At 43.3% G+C, this 23,719-nt stretch overlaps 2 protein-coding genes across 4 annotated transcripts in view; one reads left to right on the top strand and one right to left on the bottom strand.

The window, feature by feature from the left end:
• cap2 (cyclase associated actin cytoskeleton regulatory protein 2) overlaps positions 1-23,719 on the top strand; it is a 306,371-nt gene that overhangs the window by 81,991 nt on the left and 200,661 nt on the right. The gene's annotated exons all lie outside the window — the stretch shown is intronic.
• Positions 2,029-23,719, bottom strand: part of triqk (triple QxxK/R motif containing) — a 183,260-nt gene continuing 161,569 nt past the window's right edge. For all 3 annotated transcript variants that reach the window (XM_054745201.2, XM_015973850.3, XM_054745202.2), the window contains exon 4: positions 2,029-2,244. In XM_054745201.2, the coding sequence (XP_054601176.1) occupies positions 2,137-2,244 (108 nt within the window). In that variant the 3' untranslated portion in view covers positions 2,029-2,136. The remainder of the gene's footprint in view (positions 2,245-23,719) is intronic.

The following is a 23,719-nucleotide window of genomic DNA, read 5'->3' as shown; positions in this document are numbered from 1 at the left end:
CCACCTATCCATCCATCTACCCATCCATCTATCTATCGATCCATCTACCTAACATCCATCTATCCATCTACCTAACATCCATCTATCGATCCATCTATCTATACATCCATCCATCTACCCATCCATCTATCTATCGATCCATCTACCTAACATCCATCTATCTACCTAACATCCATCTATCCATCTATCTATCCATTTATCTATACATCCATCCATCTATCTATCCATCCATCCACCTATCCATCTATCTATACATCATCCATCTACCCACCTATCCATCTATCCATCTATCTATACATCCACCTATCCATCCATCTACCCATCCATCCATCTGCCTATCCATACATCCATCCATCTATCCATCCGCCTATCCATCCATCTACCCATCCATCTATCCATCCGCCTATCCATCCATCTACCCATCTATCCATCCACCCACCCATCCATCCATCTACCCATCCATCCATCTGCCTATCCATACATCTACCCATCCATCTATCTACCCATCCATCCATCTGCCTATCCATACATCCATCCACCTATCCATCCATCTATCCATCCGTCTACCTATCCATCCATCCACCTACCTACCTATCTATCCATCTATCTATCTTTCAGTTTTAGGACTTAATGACCGTTAAATAAAAGGAATAAAAAGCATCAAACATAAACGTCAGCAACGTGTACGTTCTATCTAAAGTTTACACTGCCTGATGAACTGCTAGTGTGCTTTACAGCACTTAATTGCTGCAATTACGGTAATCGTTTAGCTAAATTAATAGCTTTGTCTTAATGTCACGCTGGCGCTGTCAGTCAAGACATCCTGTGAATAATTCAGCTGAAAGTTTTAAATCAAAACCTTTTACTTTTATATTTTAGTGATGCCAGAAGAGCAGAGGATGTTTGCATTAAAGATCTCGTCACACACACGCACTCAGGAAGGTTGGTTCAGTTTTATTACGCAGGAGGAACCGACAATTCATGCGACATAGATAGAAAACTCTTTCTTTTGCACTAGTCGTACAAATCGTTAGAAAAACAATAAAAGTTTCATGCACTTCATCTTGCCGAACACAGATCTGAACGAATACATTAAGCTCGCCATTGTGCTGATGTCAAGGCTGTTGTAAAGTTGATAATGGTGCCTTTTAGATAACAGGTGTCATGAATGAAGGCCTAATAGAGCCGCCGTTCCATTGTTCCGCGTGGAAGTGACTCGGAGTGAGTCGGAGGAGCGTCTGGATGTACGGCAGCTGGATGAAAGGGTACGGCTGAGCGCTTATCATAATGGCTTCTTTGACATGGCGTCTTTTACAAGAGGTCAGGGGGTTATGGGAGAAATGAGCAGAGAAGGCTGAGAAGCTTGAAAATATCCATCTCACATTTCAGGAAGCTGATCTGGAACAGTCAGGCAGATTTAAGACTTCTTCCTGTTAAAAAATCAAATTCAACGCTTAAGGAATGAAAGACCTCTCAAGGCCTCGTGTGTTTTTTTTATTTATTTACCGCCTTTTTATCTACTTTGTAAAAATTTCTTTCCCGACAGATAACTATTGCTTTTGATGAATTAAGGAACCACAAGCACGCCCCTTGCAGGAAAACAAAAGCTGTAATTTCCATTCAGATGAAAGCAGCAGATGATTTTTAGTGATTATCCTGAACGTGTGTCTCCGTGCCGCTTTGAGAGCAGAGGCTGCACCGCGTCGTTCGGAATTCTGCACACACGTTCAATCAGGAACGAGGGCTTTGTGGATTCTAATCTCACACTCCGTGATCTCCCGATATTCCGGAGGAGATGGCTGTGCGCTGGAATGTCAGTTCAGTGTTTCGTCTGCATGTGACGGGAGCGCCAGCAGAAGATTTACATATTTTTATTTATTGGGGGGGGGGGGGGGGGGGGGTAGTAGTAGCAGTATTAAAGGACTCAAATGAGGTTCAGCTTCTGTTCTGAATACACAATACCTAAAAATAGCCTGGAAAGGTTAAAAGGAATGAGCACAGGTTGCATAAAAATGTTGATTTTTTTCAGACTAAAGCATCTTATTCTGTGCAGATAGTCATTAGGACACATGAGCAACTTTTCGTTGCTCCCCCTCGTACAAAGAAAACGGCTTTTGGTGCATGGTGCAGCACTTCTCAGTCCGTGTCCACGTCTAGGTTGAGCTCGGTGCTCAGGTTCAGGTAGAAGAAGGCGTAAAGGCAGAGCACAAAGAGGAGAATGGCTGCGACGACCAGGAACGCATCCTAAAAAACACACAAAAAACAGGCGTGAAGGTTATTCAAATACTCACAACGTATGCATCTTAAGTCTGATTTATACTTCTGTCGGCGTGGGTACAGAGACACTCGGCGCCATTATGCGTCGGCACAAGCGCTCTCCGATGGGCTCATGGAGGGTGACGGAGACGTGGCCACATTTTTATCTATTCGTCAAAAGTGACTGAGACCACAAGCTTGAGATTGGTCAGAACACCTCTTCCTTTAACGTCCTCAACAGCACCGCCGTTGCCCTCAAAGAATAAAGGGAGCCAAAAATATTTTGCGGCAGACACGGAACAGATTAAATTCATTCACTGCCATTGACGACTAAAGTCGTCATTTGCATTTTTTTTTTACTGTGTGGGCGTCGGAAGGAGCCCCCGCACCGTGAGAACAAACATCTCAGCTCTAAAGCCGATCTTCATCCACGTACGTCACACGTCACATGATCAGGAAGCAGAAAATCCATGTGTTGGATCGTTTTGGGCCGCTGCTGTAAAAAAAAAAAGTCTGGCATGGACCGGAAAAGCTTCTGCCGATCACAATTCAACAACGGATTACGAAAGAACGGATAACGCTCGAAAGGTGCGGATTCTTCCTGTTGTAAGAGGCGGGTCTCCTCTTTGTTTTGATGATGACATCATCCTAGAGCGCCGCATTCTGTGACTTAAAACAAACGCTGAAAATCGCTGGCAGCGAATGGTTTCACTGGTCGGGAAACGACTGGCAGTTAACGAGTTACGGTCTCGTGGAAAAAGTCCAACTTTTCCTAACGCTTATTAGCCCGTGACTGACGGAGTGCAAAGATATCCAACAAGCAGTCGGAACGAAGATACACCTGGAACCAGCCAGTAGGGCAGAGGTAGGCAACCCTGGTCCCAGAGAGCCGCAGTCCTGCTCGTTTTTCAACCACCTTTGTTGTTCCTGCTGTTGATCACCTGGATCAGGTGCGTTCATCCAATTAATTCAATTTCAATTCATTTCAACTTTATTTATATAGCGCCAAATCATGACAAGAGTCGTCTCAAGGCACTTCACACAGTAAACAATCCAATACAGGTCAGTTCATTAAGCCAATCAGTGAAAAGTTTCCTATGTAAGGAACCCAGCAGGTGGCATCGAGTCACTTACCCCGGGTTTCCACGGGAGCCGTCAGCAGCACGTTACTGCAGCAGCACGTCTTGCTCGCGTAAGCTGCTGCTTGGCCCTTCCCACGAGACGCGAAGCAGCAGGGGAGCAGCTGTCACCGACCGAGCACGAAGTCACACGAGTGACTTCGTCAGTAAACACAACAACAAGCAGGAGAAAACTACAACATGGTTTGTGTTTTATGTTCTGTCCGTTTTATAATCGCCAATACGGACCTGAAAAACAAAGGAGACCGCTAGCTAGGTGATAACTTCTCACGGGGACGCACAGTTAGTAACGTTTTTTAAAAGTAAAGCAACCGGAAGGCAGTACGTTCTTTATTCTGAAAATCTCGGGAGCTTCTCTCCGTTTCCGCGTCCGATTTCCTGTCTTTCCTTCCCCAAAAATGTCGAACTTGACCCGTTTCAGAGGCGTCACGCGTAGAAAATAGAACCGGCGCGTAAAGGCCGCGACATGCTGCTCCTGAGACGCGGCCGACTCGCGCTGCTGACGGCTCCGGTGGAAAAGGTTCTGTTGACCACAGCGGTTCCTATCAGCAGCTATGACGTGCTGCTGCAGTAACGTGCTGCTGACGGCTCCTGTGGAAAGCCGGGGTCAGAAGCTGCACGTTCACGCACGGCTGGAAAACATGCAGGACTGTGGCTCTCTAGGACCAGGGTTTCCTACCTCTGCACTAGGGGGACACCTACTTGTTCGTAATGAAACCAGCCCCTCGAGGGGACAAACGTTTTGACATACTGGAACAAAAATGCCTCAAGTAATTATCAGCCTAGAAACCTTTTTTTTTTTTTTTCAAATTCCATTTTTGGCTCTTTTTTTATGTGTTTACGTTTACGAACAACAAAAATACAAGAGATGGATAAAGGAAGCTATAGAGATAAGGAGACGTGGATGTGGGACCATGAACAGAGACCATGGAGTTTACACATTGGATCGTGCATGGGACTGCATCGTCGGAGAGGGGAGAGCGGGCAGCAGAGGGCGACAACGTCCTCTGCTGCCCGCGGATAAACGGAGTGGGAAGTGACACCACCATCAGCGTCAGCTCTGAGGATGTTGGCAGCCGCAAACGAAACGTTAGCAAGGTAAAGAGAAACTTTTTCTGTTTAAAAAAGAACCAAAACAGAATTTGAAGACCAACACTGCAAGAAAGTACAAAAGAACCTTTTTTTCAATTCAACTTTATTTATAAAAAGCCAAATCAGGACAAGAGTCGTCTCTAGGAACTTCACACAGTAAACAATCCAATCCAGTTCATTAAGCCAATCAGTAAAAAGTTTCCTATTATCACTCACTGCTATCTACAGGCTCGGCTTCAGATCATGTAACCCTCGTTAAGAAGATATTTTTATGTAGTTTTTTTGAAGTTTACATGCGCTTTTGCACGCTTTTAAATAGCAAAGATTACAAAAAACAAAAACAAAGATGCGTCTCCTGCGCATCTTTAGGGGGCGGATCTGTGGTCCCTCACACTCTCTGTTGGACACTCCTATAGAGAAACCTTACATAAACAAGCGCGTGTACACACACAGGTGCTCACATGGTGCTCTCAAAAGTATGGGCTTGGGCACGTTAAACACAAGTCTTAAGACTATGGTGGGCACTTAATGCATTGTGATTTATTATCGTGATTCTTCAGTTAAACAATGTTGATTATAGATTTCCTCATCAAGTTGACGCAGTGATAGCTTGATCTTGTTGTATTGTTGTTGTGTCCCTTTTTTTTTCCTTTTGCTTTTTTTTTGTCTTTTTCTGCAGGTCTAGAAGCAGACTCTTGTTCATTATTGTTTATTTTTGTGGAACCCCCCCCCCCCCCCCTCCTCTCTCCCCACCTTTTCTTTTCCTTTCTCTTTCACCTCTGTCTCCGTGTCTGGTCGGAATTACAAAGCATTCAACAACAATAACAATAAAGTTTTAAGTATCAGGCGTGACATTAAAAGCAGACGCTTTGATGCTCCACCTGAGAGTAAATCTGTAAGGCTTGTCACCAGCATTCAGACATCAATTCTGCTTGCTTCACAGACAGACAGGACACGTTAAAAGGAAAGAAAAAAAAAAGAAGATATTTTTATGCAGTTTTTTCGAAGTTTACATGCTCTTTTGCAAGCTTTTAAATAGCAAAGATTACAAAAAACAAAAACAATAAACACACTTTGAGAATATTGTGTTTCTCTAAAATGATTAGTTTCCAGATAAGATCCGAAGAGCTGGAAGCAGGCAACAATCTTGAGATTTCTCACATAAACCTAAATGCCTTTTTTTATGCTTTTCTGCAGGTTGTGGATATTTGATTAAATGTTGGCAAAGTAAAACCGGCTGTGATCTGCAGCTTTCTGCCTTTGGAGAGTAAAAACGCTGCTGAAATGTACACCCTGATTGTGTCTGATCACAGCAAATGACTGTTTATAGGTGAATAATTCATTCATATTCATTTTCCACGTGATTGCAGACAAACACATTTTGTCATTCAGCATTTATCCGAGTTTTATTGGAGTGTTTTCATGTAAAGGCTCCCCGTTCTGATCCTAGTCCACTTCTGCAGGTATGAAAAATGTTGTTTTTTAACTTGGCTCATTTAGAAAAGTCAGATTTCTAATCATCATTTAAAAGTTTGCACACCCAGGGGAATACCCCGAACGCTGTTTGAAAGCAGAGGAAAACAGAAGCCGAGGGCTTTCGGAAAGCCGAAGCGGCAACGCAGATGCGTTTTTCAGATGCAGTTGTGTTTGTGTGCAAACGTTTTCAAACTCTTTACGTAAAACAAGCCAACGCAGTGGGGATTCTGTTCCTGGCGGACCCATCTGCACATTAATGACACAAACACTCAGCTGTTTGGAGGGATTCGCCACAGGAAACCACCACATGTTGAAAAGATAAAGAAGTGAGAAGGTGAGAGCCATACATGCTTTTATTTATTGTTTTTTTTTTTTTTTTAGATAAAAAGGTCTGTAGGTCGAGAGAAGGCTTCCAAACACTTGAACTTTAATAGAAATTTAACAGATGCTTGTAAAAAGTATGGACGCTGAAAGAGGACATCATTTGGGTAGAAAAAGCTATGATAGTTTTTTTAATTAAAGCTTATTTTTGGGAGAGATTAATATTTTTGTTATTTTAACCTAGAAAAGTTTGTCTTCCGGCAATAACCACTAATGCTTCTGAAATTACAACAAACAGCTTCATGTGCACGACTTGACTTCCCGTCACTGAGCTACAAACGTTTAGATAATTTTTGCACGATAACCTCCTCGTGGTTACGAGGAAAATAAAGATCAGTTTATTCAGGTAATGATATGAAAGTCTTTCCTTAAACACGAGCTTTAGATTAACTAAAGATGATCTCTGCTCCAGGATCTCCATCAGCTGGAGAAACCAGTGAGTTTCTGGTTTCCTCCCAGAGTTGGAGGGCATCCTTGGCATCGCTTCCACTAGGGATGTCCCGATCAGTTTTTTTTGCCCTCGAGTCCGAGTCCGAGTCATTTGATTTTGAGAATCTGCCGATACCGAGTCCTGATCCGATACTTTCGATACATTAAAAAAAATAAAGAAAAGGAAGAAACAGTTCCAGAATGTTCCTTATTTTTTATTTAATTACCTTTTTGTTTGAATGTTTAACAACAGATCACTTCTGTGAGGTAGCTTAAACAATCAAGTAATAAATAACGTAAATTCTTCACTTTTGGACTTTATTGCAAATAAAAAAAGTCTAATATAAAACAGATAGCACTTCCACCTAAAATACCTGGCAGGGGGTCTATTTTGCCTCGGACCCCAAAAGGCTTGGATACGTCCCTGGACATGGGACGGAGTTTTGAAGATGATCTGAATTGTATCAACTATATAAATACTACATGCTGATAAGTTATTTCTTTATACAGGTACAAACGTGTAGTGGGATAAATCTACCTACATTTTATTTTTAAAGAACTTTGTTTTGTTTTCTTGGTTTTTATTTTCCTGTCTTCCTGTCCTGTCTGTCTCTGGTCTTCCTGTCCTGTCTGTCTCTGGTCTTCCTGTCCTGTCTGTCTCTGGTCTTCCTGTCCTGTCTGTCTCTGGTCTTCCTGTCCTGTCTGTCTCTGGTCTTCCTGTCCTGTCTGTCTCTGGTCTTCCTGTCCTGTCTGTCTCTGGTCTTCCTGTCCTGTCTGTCTCTGGTCTTCCTGTCCTGTCTGTCTCTGGTCTTCCTGTCCTGTCTGTCTCTGGTCTTCCTGTCCTGTCTGTCTCTGGTCTTCCTGTCCTGTCTGTCTCTGATCTTCCTGCATCTCCCAGTCCTCCAGAAAAACTCCTGCCTGCTTCCTTCTTTTTCACCTCACAAGTAACTTTTTAACCAGCCGATCAAATTGATATTGACCGCAAAAAAAGCAGAGTGTGCCCTGGGCTGCCCGGCTGCGCCAGTGACAAGCGCTGCAGCGCGAGCGCGTCCACGCGTCATGCTCAAATACAGACAGAACTTACCAGAGAGAAAATGAACGGACACGAATGACTGTGTGTTAATTGTATATTTTTTGGTGACGCCACTTAGAAACTTAGAACACGTTACTGTGGCCGTGTGCAGAACGCAGCTGGAGTTCATGAATAATCAGCGGTCTGCCTGCCGCTCTGCCCCTAAAGAATCCCCGCTACTCTGAGTCCATATAAATAATATAATAAAGGTAGAAACCGGATCTTTTTTGGGCTCCTTCTGGGTGTGGAAGTTAAGGGCATCAGGGGAGCCTTACAACCTTTAAGGAGAACCAAGTTCCTCTCCTGTAATTTGAACCCAGTTTCCGAGTCCGGATAAGGAAGTAAAGCCTGAGTCCTGATCAGTCTGAAACCACGTGATTGGGGCCGATTTCCGATAATGTGATCGGATTGGGACATCCCTAGCTTCCACAACTCTTGGCCAAGCTCTCTGAAGTTCCCAACGTTTGGTCGGGCGAACAGCCAACAAAGTTCCCCAGATCAGCTAGACTTTACACTCCATATGTGTTTTATTTAGTCTGTACTTTCTGGTAAGTTCATAAAATCTGAACGGTGCCCACATGTTTGCTCTCCAAACACACCGTGTGTTTTCTCATTCTCACTGCAGACCTCGGCCTTCCTCTGCCAGAACTGCCAACATGTCACTGTGACGTTAGCAAAACAATCCACCCACGACTCAGCAAAACTACAGCTATGTGTAATTATTCATCATTTTTCTTTGCAGCTATTTAGCACATCCTCAAGATACAACCACAGACTTGCACCTGGGAAAGAAATCTCCGATCATAACAAAACTTTGCTGGGTGTGTTGCAAATTCTGTAATCTGTTCAGTCTTGCCTACATCAACGCCTGCTAGGACTAAAGCCTGATTCATGCTTCTCCGTCTGCGTCAGTGCGGAGACACGCAACGTCCTTGCGGGCCTGCCGGAGAGCTCCACAAGGACGGACTGAGTCGAGATCTCTTTTCTAAACATCCGTCAGTCGAGACGGATAACGCAAGCTTGTGATTGGTCAGGACGCGGCTGTCGTCTACAACGCCGGTATTATGCCCTCAAAAACATAAAGAGAGCCGAGGATAACTAGCAACAGACACGGAGAAGCTCGAGGAACACCTCGCGAAAAAACTCTAAAACATGAACGTTTAATTCTCCCGTGACTGGAGGAGTGAAAAGATGCGCAGCAAGCGTTTTATTTGTGGACGGAAATGACAGGAAACGTGGGTTTAGAGGTGGCGAGCGCATGAAGAGGTGGAGGAGAATGAGAGACAAATGTGTCCGTGTTAAAAAGTCTCTTATATACAAAGAAACATAACATAAACACACTGTCTTGGACCGATACATGACAGGATACCACAGAACAGCGCTACGCCCTCTGTTGTCCTGCCGGGGAATTGCTTTGCAACGCTCTCCAGGAGACGGAGAAGTATGAGGGTAAAACGCTTCCGTCAATGCGTGCGTGTCTGTCCCTTGCGGAGCTGACAGAGAAGCATGAACCAGGCTTAAGAACCGTCTACATCTGTAACTAGCAGAGTGAATGGGAAAAATTATACATGATCTGCCGATTCCAACATTGCAAGACAAAAAAAATCCATTTTAATTCTTTGTAAATGGGATGAAATAGCTGCACATTATAAAGGGTGTCCACATGCGCATCAGAAAATCAAACTTTCGCCCAAAATACAGTGACTTCTTTTTTTAAACGCATGTACACGTGTTGGTCTTGCCTAAGGCAAACTGGTTCTGATGGCGCTGAAGCACCCAGATAATACGATAGGAACCCGATTTGATCTGCACGTAAACAGCTCAGTCGAGCCAATACTGGTGACGAGACCACGAAAGCGGTCTTCTGATAATATCAGAAGACCGCTTTCATACTGTGGCGTTCCCTCAGCACGTGTTATAGCTATATTTTTATATATTAGAGCGGTCTTTTATCCTGTTTTATTCTGTTGTTTTACCCATATCTGTATCTCTACTTTTATGTTTGTTGGCCCTTGCAGGGTTCGTCGTTGTTTTAATTTATGTGTTTTCAGCACTTTGGTTCATCTTTTGGTCAAGGAAAAGTGCTCTAGAAATAAAGGTGATGATTATCACAAATTAATACGTGTAACACCATTAAGCAGGACAGTACGCACCAGATAAGCTGTGCTGCAGCGTTGTTTGTGTCCATTCCTTCGGCCATTGAACGTATCCCGTTTTAACTTAGTCTGCTTCACTCCCACCAGTGTTTAGGGGAGTCCCGATACAACTTTTTCACTTCCGATACGATACCGATATTGCAGACTTCAGTACTGACCAATACCGGTATCAATCTGATACGATATCAGCACAAATCACACATACTTTTACCTACTTCATAGTGTGGAATGTATGTAAGGCTTGATCAACTCAATCGGAGAACAAGAGCCAATAACAATAAGTATGAAAATGATGAAAATGTTTTCTTAACCATTGGTTGCAAAAACGTTAACCTTAACGGATTTTCTTATATCGGAGATTTTTGATGCCGTCCGATATAATCCGATACACTGTTTTTGGGCCAATATCGAATAACTTCCGATATCAATATCGGAACGGGACACCCCTACCAGCGTTTGTTTACTATTTGTGTTGCTATCCACCTTACTCCTGCGCCCCATCATGTTTTGCAAGAAAGATGCAAACGACTTCCGGTCTCGTGTTTGTTTACGTTGAGACAACGTGATTCCTTAATGCAAATCCTCTTTTTATGGGCTTTTAGAGACTGAAAGCCAAACAGGACACTGTTACACTCATTCTGCCTACCGAGGCCGATAGGTGGGGGCGATCTTAAAGTCTGGCCAAAGCTAACATGCAGTAGCATTTTAGCTACTTTCTGAACTCAGTCACATCCTACAGCGAGGCAATAAATAATCTCAAAAGCTCCGAGGCTTACCGGTACCAACATAGTAATAAGGTTGTCCGTGTTTTGTTGAAGGAGGTGGGACAAGATCTTATTTACTTAAAAGCAGACGTAGAGCCGAGTCAGAGCCTTAAATCCATCATCACGAAGTTTTGGGTTTTAGTTTCTAAATCAGGTAAAATACAAACAGCAGGATGCACTTTAAGGTTAATAACGACCGTCTAAACGCACTTTAAATTATAACTATTCAGATAATTGTACACATGAGGTCATACCTGTTGTTGGTTCTTGTGAGATTGCTGTCAAATCTCTTTACTACTCGGCGTCGCGTCTCCGGAGGTTTGTCATATGCAACAACAAAGCAGGATGTGGGTGTTTCTCTCCGGGTTTTCACAATAAAATAAAAGGAATGCACAAATAAAGTTTGTGTTGGTTTTCAAGTTAAGATTTTTCAGCCACATCCGTCTGAGATCTTCATCTCTGGGGAGGTGGTGAAAACCTCTCACTCTGGAGGCGCATGTTCTAAATATCGCTCTTGTAGCTACAAATTTTATTTTCTCTGGTTGTTAGTACGAGCGTGAAAAGCGCAACATCTTCCCGAGCCGCCTGAGTACATTTTTTGGGAGGTAAATATTTTTTTTAATATTTTCTTCAAATGTTAAAAAAAAACAGCGACCAGCAAAGAAACCTCACAATACAAACCAGTGGGTATGCGCCACTTCCGGTATCTCACCGGATGTTGCTTGCATCAGCGTTTCTCCACGAGGCGACTCAAAAACAAGGTGGATAAGCTAATTGGAAGAATGTCGACACAAAAGGGCGCGTGTCACCACCTACTACGGAGTGCAACGAGTTTGGTTTTCTAATGTAAATGTAAACTAGGAGAAAGGCCTTCAGCTTTTCATTTAGATCGACTTTTGTGCGTACGTAAATGCACTGATCGTCACAAGCATCATGATCGTGATTCTCGATATTCTCCTGGTGAAGGTTCTCAGTCATCCAGGTCAGGGTAATCCAAAGAGATTTAAAAGAAGGCAGCTGGACCTTTTTGGATTCTTGAAGACTATTTTCTTCTCATCAGAAGAGCTTTGTCAAGTCCGACTGGAATAAGGAGAGTTGAGCTAAACTACCTATGAAGACCCCTCCTCCCTGCCCCCTGAAGATAACATCAATCAGTCATTAGGGGGTAGAGAGAAGGGGTATTTATTAGGGATGGGCCGGATACTTGGTTCAGACGAGTATCCGGTACGGATAAAGCATTTTTGACGAGTACGAGCATGAAACGAGTAAAACTCATAAATATCTGTAATCGTGCTGAAGGAAAATCCTCATTGGGTAACTGACTGTCTTCACACTCTGTGATTGGCCAGTCACACCGTGCGCCCGCCCCTCCCTACACACAAAACTCTGCAGCCGGAAGCTCAGTCCGTCCGGCCCATCCACACGTGCACACACACACACACACACACACACGCAGTAACGGATCTCTCTGTGCTTGTTTCTTCAGTACTCCCTAGGGTTTTCTTCAGCTCTCTCTATAATTTATAATTTAAATAATCAAATAAAAAAAGTTGAGTCTGGTTGTAGCATTTCATATTTCCTAGTTCCTACTGCATGAGTTCAGATGTAATAATCCATGCACTTAAATACTAATGTTCTGATTTTATTGAAACACTTGTTCTGTAATAGTTCCTTTACTATTGTGATCAAAAATATTTAATCCCAATTCTGAGGCTGCTCTGTAAATAGTTTTCAAATAAACAATAATTTATAAATAAACAACTTCTGATCAATCCATATCAATTTTAGACTTAAAATAATGTATTGACGTAAATCACACCCACTTCCGGTTAAACTACACCCACTTCTGGGTTAGGCCACGCCCACTCTGAGTACAGATGCAGATAATTTAGATGGTTGAACAGATACAGATACAGATAGTGGTGTACTCGCTCATCCCTAGTATTTATAGGTAGTTACAGATCATTACGCAACAGACAGCTACAGTTTATAAGCTCGACTCCCCCATATTCCAGAACTGACAAAATTCCTCAGATGAGAAGCGGAACATCTTCAAGAAAACAAAGAAGTCCTGATTTCACATTTTTCTATTTCTAAGAAACCTTCTATCGTGAAATTTTAGGATCCAGAGCATTAGTGACCATAAATAAAAACTGCACTCTTCTCAGCTCACAGTAAAGCTTTCTTCAACAAAAACGGCCCAATTCCTATTAAAGATTTCCTATTTGTTAATTGTCAAACAAAGTGAGGCTTTCCAACAAAGTGGTATTCAAGTTGAAAATGGGAATTTGGAGCACTTGTTCATAAAGTGGTGCTTGCACGATTACAATCTTCATCAGCTGGAGTTTCATTAGGGACACTCAGAGTATTGAACAATGCCAGTAATTCTTTATCAAGAGAACTCATTAGCTGCAAACTTTCTAATCAACAATAGAGAGCTTGGAGGGCTCTAGGAGAGTGCTGACTACTGTCTGATTGAAGGTTGTTCAAAAAGAAATATTTGGTTTGAACAAGTCTCAAGTCTCCGTAGATTTTTTTGTAATGCATTTCTTTATATTCACAAAGAGCAAAACATACAGTGTAATAAAAAGAAGCATGACAAGTTCGGTAATTTTCATTCAACCCAGTGGCTAAGAGAGGAAAAAACAAGTAAAAATGAAAGAAAACAACCTAGAGATAAGGATTACCACAAATGAGGGGTGGAGGGGGCTAATAATAATAATATTAATTCAACTTTGACTAAGACGACGGGGGCTGGGTGTGACAGCTATCTGTGTACATGCGGTAGCGCCTAGTCATCAGCAGCGCTGGTCTTCATTAGCCTCGGCCCGCATTTATCTCCACCCAGCAGCCTCCAAACAGCTTAAAGTCCTCGCTTAATTGGAAAACTTTTAAATTTCATGCACTCTAGCTTCACATATTAACCGCCAGGCGTGATTTACTTTTCTATTTCGCCCGGGCCCCAGAGAAGAAGGAAAAAAAAAGCAAACTGTTATCAAATTGCGAGGCCTTGATTGTTTTCCGCCTGTTTTCTTGTGCTCTCTGGCAGCTTTGAAAACAGAACAAAGGGAGGTTTTTGTCGACCACGTCACAAAGAAAATGTTTTGGTTCTGACGAACGGTGAGCGTTTCATTGAATGTGGAGAAACAAAAGGAGACCCCCCCCACCCACACACACACACACACACACACCCACACGCACACACTTCTTTATGAGAACAGCTGGTTACAGTAACTCGTCTACGAAAACAAGCTGGAGGGGTTTCACTGCAAACACTTGAGTTGCAGAAAGCACCTGCACTTGATTGAGATCATTGTTTCGAGGAGAGTGGCCCACTGAGCTGACTCTTGTCTCAGACAGACACACACACACACACACACACACACACAGACACACACAGCCTCAATCTCGAGCCTCTCTGCCCACATTTTGACGGAGACCTCTGGATGCAGGCCCAAGCACATCATCTTCATCACGCTGCTCTCTCGGCTCTGGCGGCAGCTGCAACAAACTCGGCATGCTGGGAGACCAGTCCCTGTCACCGTGGCGACGAGTCACATCTCGGCAGACGCCCCCCTCATCTGGCCTGATTTCTCTCCCCTCCTGGGTTTGTTTGTGCGAGTGTGTGTGGACATGTGTACGTCAATCTGTATGCTCCCATGTGTTTGGAGCCAATGTGGACACACACAAGCTGCGAGAGACCGTCGGCGCTCTGACATGAGACGGCCAAAAATAGCCACATAATTACAGCATTTCCAACACCAGTCAAATAAAAGTTGTTTTTTGCTAGTATGAATTTTTTCCCCATTTATTATCTGATTCTTTTAAATATTTCAAATGTTCCTTCATTAGAGCTGGGGTGTCCAAAGTGTCCAAGAGAAGGACAAATACAGGTACGAGACCTTGGAGTTGCCAAAAAGTGTTTTTCATTTATTTAAAGAAAATATTGATAAACTAAAGTATGGAGATATTTCGTGTTATGATATTGATTCGATGTTTAACTCATTCGCTGCCAGCGTTTTTTTAGCGTTTTTACAGTTTAAGAGTCAGAACATTACACTCTATGATGATGTCGACGCCAAAACAACCAAAACAACCAAAACAAAGCAGAGACTCACCTCTTACATCAGGAAGAATTCGAGCGTTATCCGTTCTCTCATAATCCGTTGTTGAATTGTGATCGGCAGAAGCTTTTCTGGTTCGCGCCTCACTTTTTTTAAAGCAGCGGCCCAAAATAATCTCCTAACACATGGATGTTCTGCTTCCTGGTCACGTGACATGTGACGTATGCAGATGAAGATGGGCTTTAGAGCTGGGATGTTTGTTCTCACGGTGCGGGGGCTCGTTCCGACGCCCACACAGTGAAAAAATGATGTTAATGAGTTAAAAGTATTGTATCAAATATTTTTATTGAGAATTTAAATGCAAACAGTTACAGTATTTCTTCTGTGTGTTGTAATTCTCCTCCGAGAGCTAGGTGGCAGCAGCTTTTACCACCTTCATTCTGACGAAATAACGAGAACTTGTGATAACACGGGTTGCTCCCATTGACATATAAATATTGGACAATGGGTTTCCATTGGCTCCAATAACACGTTTTTGAAGAAAAATGGGAGGTGGCCACCACCGCCATTTTGACCGTGTCACAGGTTCCGTCAAGCCCAGACAATTCCACAAAAGGGAAGAGAGGTGGAGCTGAGGGTGGGGCTGTAAGGCTGGAATCAACTGACGACACCCGGTCGAACTAGCTACAAGCTAACCTGAAGCTAACCCAGAGCTAAAGCTTGGTTTATGCTTGACGCATTCACTTTACGCTTGGTGATGCGGCTCGCGGATGGAACGTGCTTCACAACTTGCAGCGTTTATGGTTCATGCGGCTCGTCTCTGCGGTGAGCCAATATTCTCCCAAACTGAACGGGGCAGCACGGAGCTCTACGGCATGCATCCAACACGACACCATAGTCAGGGTATACGCAGAGATCTCAAAATTAAATTTAAGACTTTTTCAAGACTTTTTAAGACCTTCTAAAAATAAAATTAAGGCTTTATCGCAAAGAACTCATCAGCGGTTAAACGCTCATATATTGTTTTTACATACTGCATTGCTTCGTTTTCTACTTCATAACGGGTTACGTTCACCCGGGACGGCGAGGCTGTAGCAATAATACGTAAAGCCACATGGTACAAAAATGCAAGCCGTGCGCATAGAAGAACAAAAAATAATTTTACTAGTTTGCATGCATCTATTTTTCATACCTGCAAACTCAGAGGCTGTGAAAAAAAGTGACAACTAAATTTACCCCTCCAAACAAGGTCCTTGTGTGCTGCAGATTCTATTCTTTACATTTACATACATTTATTTTATTGAGAATAATAAAAAAAATGACATATGCTGTGATGACAGCTGCAGTTATCCGGAACAGATGCTTTAACAAGCGTCCAGGCCAAACCCCATACTACATGCTAACAGGAAGACAACCTGACCTATCAAAAATGAGAACCTTTGGATCAGTTTGCCATGCATACAAGCATGATAAGAAAAAGTTGGACTCCAGAAGTGAAACTGGAATCTTTGTTGGCTATGATAGAAATAGCCCAGCATATTTGGTTTACTATCCAGAAACAGGAAAGGTACTTAAGCACATGTTAGTGAAGTTTGTAACCAAGACTGTGGTTGAACATTCAACTCAGACCGATGTGATTTTAACCGATGACGATGTATTTGGGGAGAGGCTTATCCCTTCCATATCTAAAGAGTCAATGACTAAACAAGACCCTGAAGTGAAACCTGAGACACAGATTGAGGCCTCAGAACCAGAAAACAACATTCAAATCGAAGAAAGTCACAGTAGACGTTATCCTAAGAGGGAGAGAAAACGTCCAGAGTACCTGAATGATTATGAATATAGAGTGGAGGAAGACGAGGAATCAATTGATGTTGATTATTGTTACAAAATGCTAAGCAATATCCCACACACATACAAGGAGGCTATAATCTCATCAAAATCTGAAATGTGGGTACGTGCAATGCAAGAAGTGAAGTCCTTAGAAGAAAACAACACGTTCACTTTAACTACACTACCAGAAGGTAAATCCATAGTGGGGGGGCAGATGGGTTTACGCTATCAAAGAAAATGCTGATTCAGCAGAGACATATAAGGCCAGATATGTAGCGAAAGGATATAGTCGAAAAGCAGGAATGGTCTGCTACTCTGCTACCAGTCCCCACTGAATGGTACCTGCATGGTGTTTGTTCATTCCTCCGTCAAGGGTAGCTGTACGTCGGTTCTCAAGGGGCGTGGTTGTTAAAATGATGCTATTTCACCGCGCGGAGCCGTGTGGACCTCGCGGACGCGTCAGGCATAAACCAACCTTGATGGGCTCGACACACGGGAGGCGACAAACGACCGCGATCAGCAAATTTTGTCGCCGTCACTTTTATTACCTGACACACGGGAGGCGACCCGCGGCAGCGGCCAGCAGCAAAGCCGTCTACGCGTTCTGTTCCATGACGAAATCGAAACTTCAGTTGTTGTGTTTGGCTGTGTCAGGTTGGAGGGAATTAAGGTTATTTAAGCGGTTCAGAGTTAATAAAGTGGTAGATATGACGTTTCACAAGGTGCTGCTAGAGTTATGTGAAATCTTACTTCTGATTTTACTATAAAACATAATAATAATAAACTTCTCCTCCATGTTTGCTCGGAGATGTACGGAGCATCCTGTCCGCTCATTGGTCAGTGAATGAAACCTCTGGTGATTGGTCCTCGTCCGAGCGACAGCGATGAAAAGTTGAAAATGTTTCAACTTTTTGAGATCGCGTTGCTGGGTCGCCTGTGCACGACACGTGCACGAGCGCTAAATTTCACACGCACGTTTTTCGCGTTTCGCTTGGTAGGAGGGAGACCCGCGATTATCGCTTTGTCGCGCATGCCTCATTGAAAATGAATGGAGGAGAGGCGATGTCGCCTCCCGTGTGTCGAGCCCATAACGCGGAGGTGGGAGCAAAGCTAACGGAGGTAGCAACCTAGCTACAACCGGAGTTAACTGTGCACAACACCAGAGCTTCTGAGTCACAGATACGCTGGGCTGACCGCTGGGTAAAACCGGTTGGAACGCAGAGGTCTCCCGAGAGCTCCACAAGCCGGCAGCCGCACAGCAGACAAGCGCCGCTGCGATCTGAGATGCGCAGAGCTGCCGCTGGGGAGAACCAGGTGGAAAGGTCTCCATCCCAGAGCTCCACAAGCCGGCAGCCCGCGCAGCAGTCAGGAGCCGCGATCAGACAGAGATGCGCCGAGCTGCGGGGAGAACAGGTGGAAAACATCGGTCTCCCAAGAGCTCCACAAGCCGATAATCGGAACCCAGCTCCACCAACATGTTATATTTCAACCCATTTTCTAAAGTGCAGCATTATGTTAAATGCACTGGGTTTTACCCTATTACATTTAAATTTCATGGTTAAACAGTACATGTTAAAATCTAAGCTCAGCTCGGCAGTGACCTAAAATACATAAATATAATTTTACTTACCGAAAAAAATGAAGTGGAGACTCTTTGGACGCTCTATTAGTGCAATTAATGCCACAGCAAGTCATTTTGTCCAACAATTGCACAAATAATATCCAAAAAAAAAGAACGCACAAACGCTACAACTAATGGTCTAAGTTGAGAAACTGAAAATGACGGAACAGTTTTAAGGCGAGGGTGAGGCTCAGACTGAGGCCTTTCCTCGGAGCTAGCTCTGTGGTCATGTGGGTCTGATCAGTAGGGATGGGTACCCTTGACATTTGAATCGATTCGATACTAATTCCCGTTACCTAGGAATCGATACCGGTACTTAACGGTACCAGTTTTCGATACTTTTGAATGTTTATTATTTTAATTCTCTTTTATAATTAAATATATATTTTTCTCAATATATAATCATATTTGATAAATATCACGATAAATAACATTCAACAGTTTGTATTTTAACATCGTCCTTGTAGTTTTATAAGCTGATAATTAAACTGAAGCAAACATCTTTACTGTGAACTAAATTTACTGTGTATCTTCATTCCTTTTGCCGTCCTTTTTCATTTGATTTTTCCTATTGGGAAGTTAGAATTTCCGAGGAGAAAGCAAATGCACCATTAGCTGATAACGGTGGCAATGGAAGCTAACATATCAAGCTAACTTTATCTTAAACAGTTTATTTAACTGCTGGAGCAGATTAAAACGATGATGCCTCACACTTAGATCGTTGTCGCTGGTTTCATCTTCACCCAATCGCCCGTCGCATTTAGTAAAGTGAAGCTAAACTTTAGAGTGCGTTCATGTTCTTCTAGTCGGAAATTCGGAGTTCCGAGGAGAAAGCGAATGCACCATTAGCGAAACGGAAGCTAACATATCAAGCTAACGTTATCTTAAACATTTTATTTACCTACCGGAGCAGATTAAGATGAGGATGCCTCACTTAGATCGTTGTCGCTGGTTTCATCATCACCCAGTTACCCATCACATTTAGTGAAGTGGACCCAAGCTTTAGCTTTCGTTCTTCTACCATGCTGCTCTGTTTACAACTCGCTCGCAATGAGCGACGACATAACGCTCTTGCGCATGCGCAGCTGTCTCGGCAAGTTCTCGTTATGAAGGACGGGTACCGAAACGAGGCACCGTTTGAAATGACGTGAATCAGTGCTCGGTCGGTACTATGGAATTCGGTCGGTACCTTAAAAAGTATCGAATTCGGTACCCATCCCTAGTCTGATGCTCATTAATTATACAGAATTTTAGGCTTTTAATACACTTAAACAGAAGAGTGAGAAAAAAATTCACCCCCTCAGAGTTGTCATGAGTGTAAACTAGATCATTTAAACCAAAAACATGTTTTGGAACCAGGCTGTAAACATGTTTATTTCTGCTGTGAAATTGGTATTTTTAACATGGGAGTCAATGAGGATTTGCTCGCTTCTGACACCAGCCCCCAGCGGATGGGGGTGGAACTGCAATTTATTTCATTTCCGGGTTTGCTTCAATTTTTCACCCGCATTAAAGGGGCTTGGTTGCGTCTGGCGTGTGAGGCCTGAGTTTTCCAATTAATTTTCAGCCGTAAAAATGCGAATATCGTCGGACTTTTAGCATGACAATACATCGTGTCGCCAGCCTCTAGATAATGCACACCCTGATTGATTTTTTTTACTTTCACAGCTTAAAGATAGGCCTCGTTTTTGTCTAAATACAAATATGTTCATTTTTAAAAGTCCACTGGAGAGACAACATTCTAGAAATGCAAGTGTTGGAGGCTGAACACGATCTTCGAAGGCCACAAATGGCCTCTGGGCCACAGTTTGGACACCGCTGGATTCCAAAATATCTCAAAAATGTCACAAGAGGTCCAAGCCTTGCTCTCCTGTTACCAAAATTCTATTAAGTGTTAAAATGATATATTTAAAGGGTAAACATTCACAGTTGTCATGTTTTTTATCAATTACCAGGACATCCAATGAATCATAAAAAACATATTGATTTTATTCTCTTTTATGACTTTTTTTTTTGCCTAAATATAAAAACGGTATAAATTTTATTCAACAAAGATCTGAGCAGCTTCTCGATGACAGTCATGGTCATAAATCCTCTTTTCCTCCACCAAATTAAAGACAAAAACACTGAAAGTAAACACAAAAAAGTCCCTAACTCGCTACTCGACACACACAAGCAACAGATGGAGCATACCCAGAGTCATCATCTGTACCCTCCATCTTCTGCCAAGTCGATGAGCAACCCCCCCAACTTTCCAGGCTCGGCAGCTAAATAAGACGAAGAGAAAACTGTGCAAAAGCGAACAGAAGGCAAGTTCACCAATTAGACAAGGCAGGAGGCTTGTTTCCTGTGCTGTGAGAAAAAGTGCCAGAGCTACCGTTGAAGGTTCAACTCCTTCTCCAGGCGATCTGAGACGAGCCTACAGACGCCACTTCCTGCCAGTTCCTTCCTCTCTGCTGTCATGACCCGACATCGTTCACCGTTCGACCGAAATGTAGACTCAGTGCAACACCTGCATTCTCACCACAGCCGGAGTGTATTTTTGTTTTAGAGGGGGGATCCTGATAATTGTTATGGGGAACAGAAGTTCCTCATGCTGTTCACTTTTCTTTTGCGGCATCTCCATCCTTTTCTCGGCCAACCCATCCAGACGGTTCCTGGGACCGCCCCGAGACAGCCTGTCCTGGCAGCTGCCAGATTCTCCCAGCCGGCGTCTCTACTGGCCGTTCTGAGGCACCATCTGCATCTCAACCAAGGATGACGCAACAAAGAGGAGTGAGTACACCTCGACCTAGCCGAGGAGTAACGGATGCCGTCAGCCCGAAACTTTAAAGCGCTGGAATTCTTTCTAAAAATCATCATAGGAGTCGTGTTAAAGGGAAAATAACACTTTTTCTACTTTATGCCAAAAAGGACTTGATGGGGAAGCAAGCATGACCAAATATCCATTACATCTGAGCTGAACTTCAATCAAACTGGAGGCCAAGAGGTCCGAGTCAGTTTATTATCCTCGTCCCAGAGGAATTTTAATCCGCCCTCTGAAATTCCCCTCGTCTTGGGCGTGGAAAAAAGAAAGCGCATCAATTATTCATGACCGTTATCAATATTTCAAGATATGGACTAATCTAATTGGATTAAAGACGTGTTTAATGAGGCCTTGCGTGTCTAAGAGATGCATATTTTAAAACCTGACCATTTCACCCAGAGTTTAATCAGCGCTGCGATTTGCTCATTTTCTGCACACTTTGTGGCCGCTGAGGCTTAAATGAGAGACGGACGCTTTGGGGCTTTTATGAACTGTAAACAGAAGGAAAACAAATGGATTACAAACATTTAATTTACACCAAATGTACCGTAAATCCTCTAATACAGGCCCGGGCCTGTATTTGACTCAAGCTCATCAAGCTCCAGGCCTTTAATGGAAGGAGGGCCAGAATTAGAGGCAGGTCTCAATTTCTATTTGAGCAAAACGAACTAATGGTTTGCTGGAGTTTTTGACAATTAAAATTGCGCCCACATTTTCAAAGTTAAACACATTTCTTTTAACAACGGTAGTTTCTGCTTCAGTCCTCTCCCCCCTCCCCCTGCGCAGCGGTCGCAAACTCACTGATGCGCCTGCAGCCTCTCAGAGTTCCTGCTGCTCTAAACATTAAAATAATTATTTCATTTTCTGTTCCTCACTTCTGATTACCTTCAATGTTCTCTGTTTGTTGCAACCACCAGGTACAAAAACTAACTTGTTTTTATTTGACTATTTTTCTGTCCTGCCTGTTTATTATCTTCCTGCATCTCCTCTCAATCCTGAAGAAAAACTGCTACCTGGGTTCATATATATTCACTTATGAGTTACCTTTGAACTGCAGTTCTAAAAGATCTACCGACCGCAAAAACAGCGGAGTGCTCGCCGGCCGCATCAGTTAGGTGTGTCACCGAGGACAAAACAGGTGATGCGCCCTGATCCACAGCAGCGAAACGCATCAGGCACAAATAAAAGAATAAAAGACAGAAAACATAAAAGGAAATGAGCTGACATGAACAATCGCGTGTTAAATTAGTTTTTGAGGTGGCGGCACCTGATTTGATAATGTTACCGTGGCCGTGCTCAGGACGCAGGTGTCTGGAGCGCGTCAACAATCAGAGCTTTGCATGCGCAAGCTGGTTAAGGTTAGGATGGGGGTGAGGGGAAGGTTAAATTGCAAGATGGTAAACGTCACAATTTGGTTAAATGTCCGTTTTACGGCGGGTGTCAGTACCGACGCTCTGGCACAGCACGTTGCCTCCAGATGCGCAGGAGCTTGTCACCTGCCGACAGCAGGCTGCTGTCTTTTCCGAGGACTGCATCTTGCCGGTCATTATCACGTGACAGCGACTAGTCGATGACAGGCATAAAAAGTCACTATAGAGCGGTGAAGTCGACTAGTGACTAGTTCATACAACCCCTGCTACTGCTCCCCAGAGTGTTCTGCAGCATAATCAGCATGTTCTCTTTTAACTTGATATCAAATTTTCGCCTCCTCTTCATCTCCGCACGGTTAAAGTTACCCTCGCGGTCTATCACTGGCAAATCAAAAGTGAGACGGATGACACAACCGCCCCTGTACTTGCTTGTTACCACATTCCACCCGGCCACAATAAAAAAACGGCCATTATTCACCTCCGCCGACTCCGGCCAAAATATGATACCCGGCAGTTAATTAAATACAGGCTAATATTAGAGGATTTACGGTATGTAAATTAGATTTCCCTACAAATGACTTGGACTGAAAACAACGGAGGACTTGATGGTCTCTCAGTTTTATTGGGTTTTAGAAACTCATGACAGTAACACACCAACATGATCCATCTGCTTTATGGGGCTCTCTCAGAATGTGAGGAGGACAATTAGGAGTCAAAACCAGCTATTTCATTGATCCAGCTTCTCCTCTGCTTTATCGGCCCTTTTTAGTGGTTGGTGCTCCCTTCAGCGCTGCTTAAACTCAAAAGGTGCTAATTCTAGCTGCATACTTGGAAGTGAAAACGTAGTTTTGATAAAACGTCGGCAGGTGTGGGTACTGATGGTTAATGAAATGATTGAAGTCCGTTTCAAGCACAGCACAAAACATGTAAGCACTTTGAAACGATTTCAAGCACCCACAGGAACCTTCACCCATGACTGGAAGATCTCATGCCAAAAAATATCCAATCACAAAGCTTAACTCATTCAATGCCATTGACTAAAGTCGTCATTGGCTTTTATTTACTGCATGGTCGTCGGAACGAGCCCCCGCGCCGTGAGAACAAACAGCCCAGCTCTAAAGCCGATTTTCATCTGCGTACATCACACGTCACGTGATCAGGAAGCAGAAAATCCATGTGTTAGATCGTTTTGGGCTGCTGCTGTGAAAAAAGTGAGGCGCGAACCGGAAAAGCTTCTGCCGATCGACGATGGATTATGAA

This window comes from Nothobranchius furzeri, chromosome 19, assembly GCF_043380555.1.
Source record: "Nothobranchius furzeri strain GRZ-AD chromosome 19, NfurGRZ-RIMD1, whole genome shotgun sequence".
NCBI classification, from domain to species: Eukaryota; Metazoa; Chordata; class Actinopteri; order Cyprinodontiformes; family Nothobranchiidae; genus Nothobranchius; species Nothobranchius furzeri.
The sequence above is the reverse complement of the archived record's forward strand: the minus strand, read 5'-3'. Positions and strand labels throughout refer to the sequence as shown.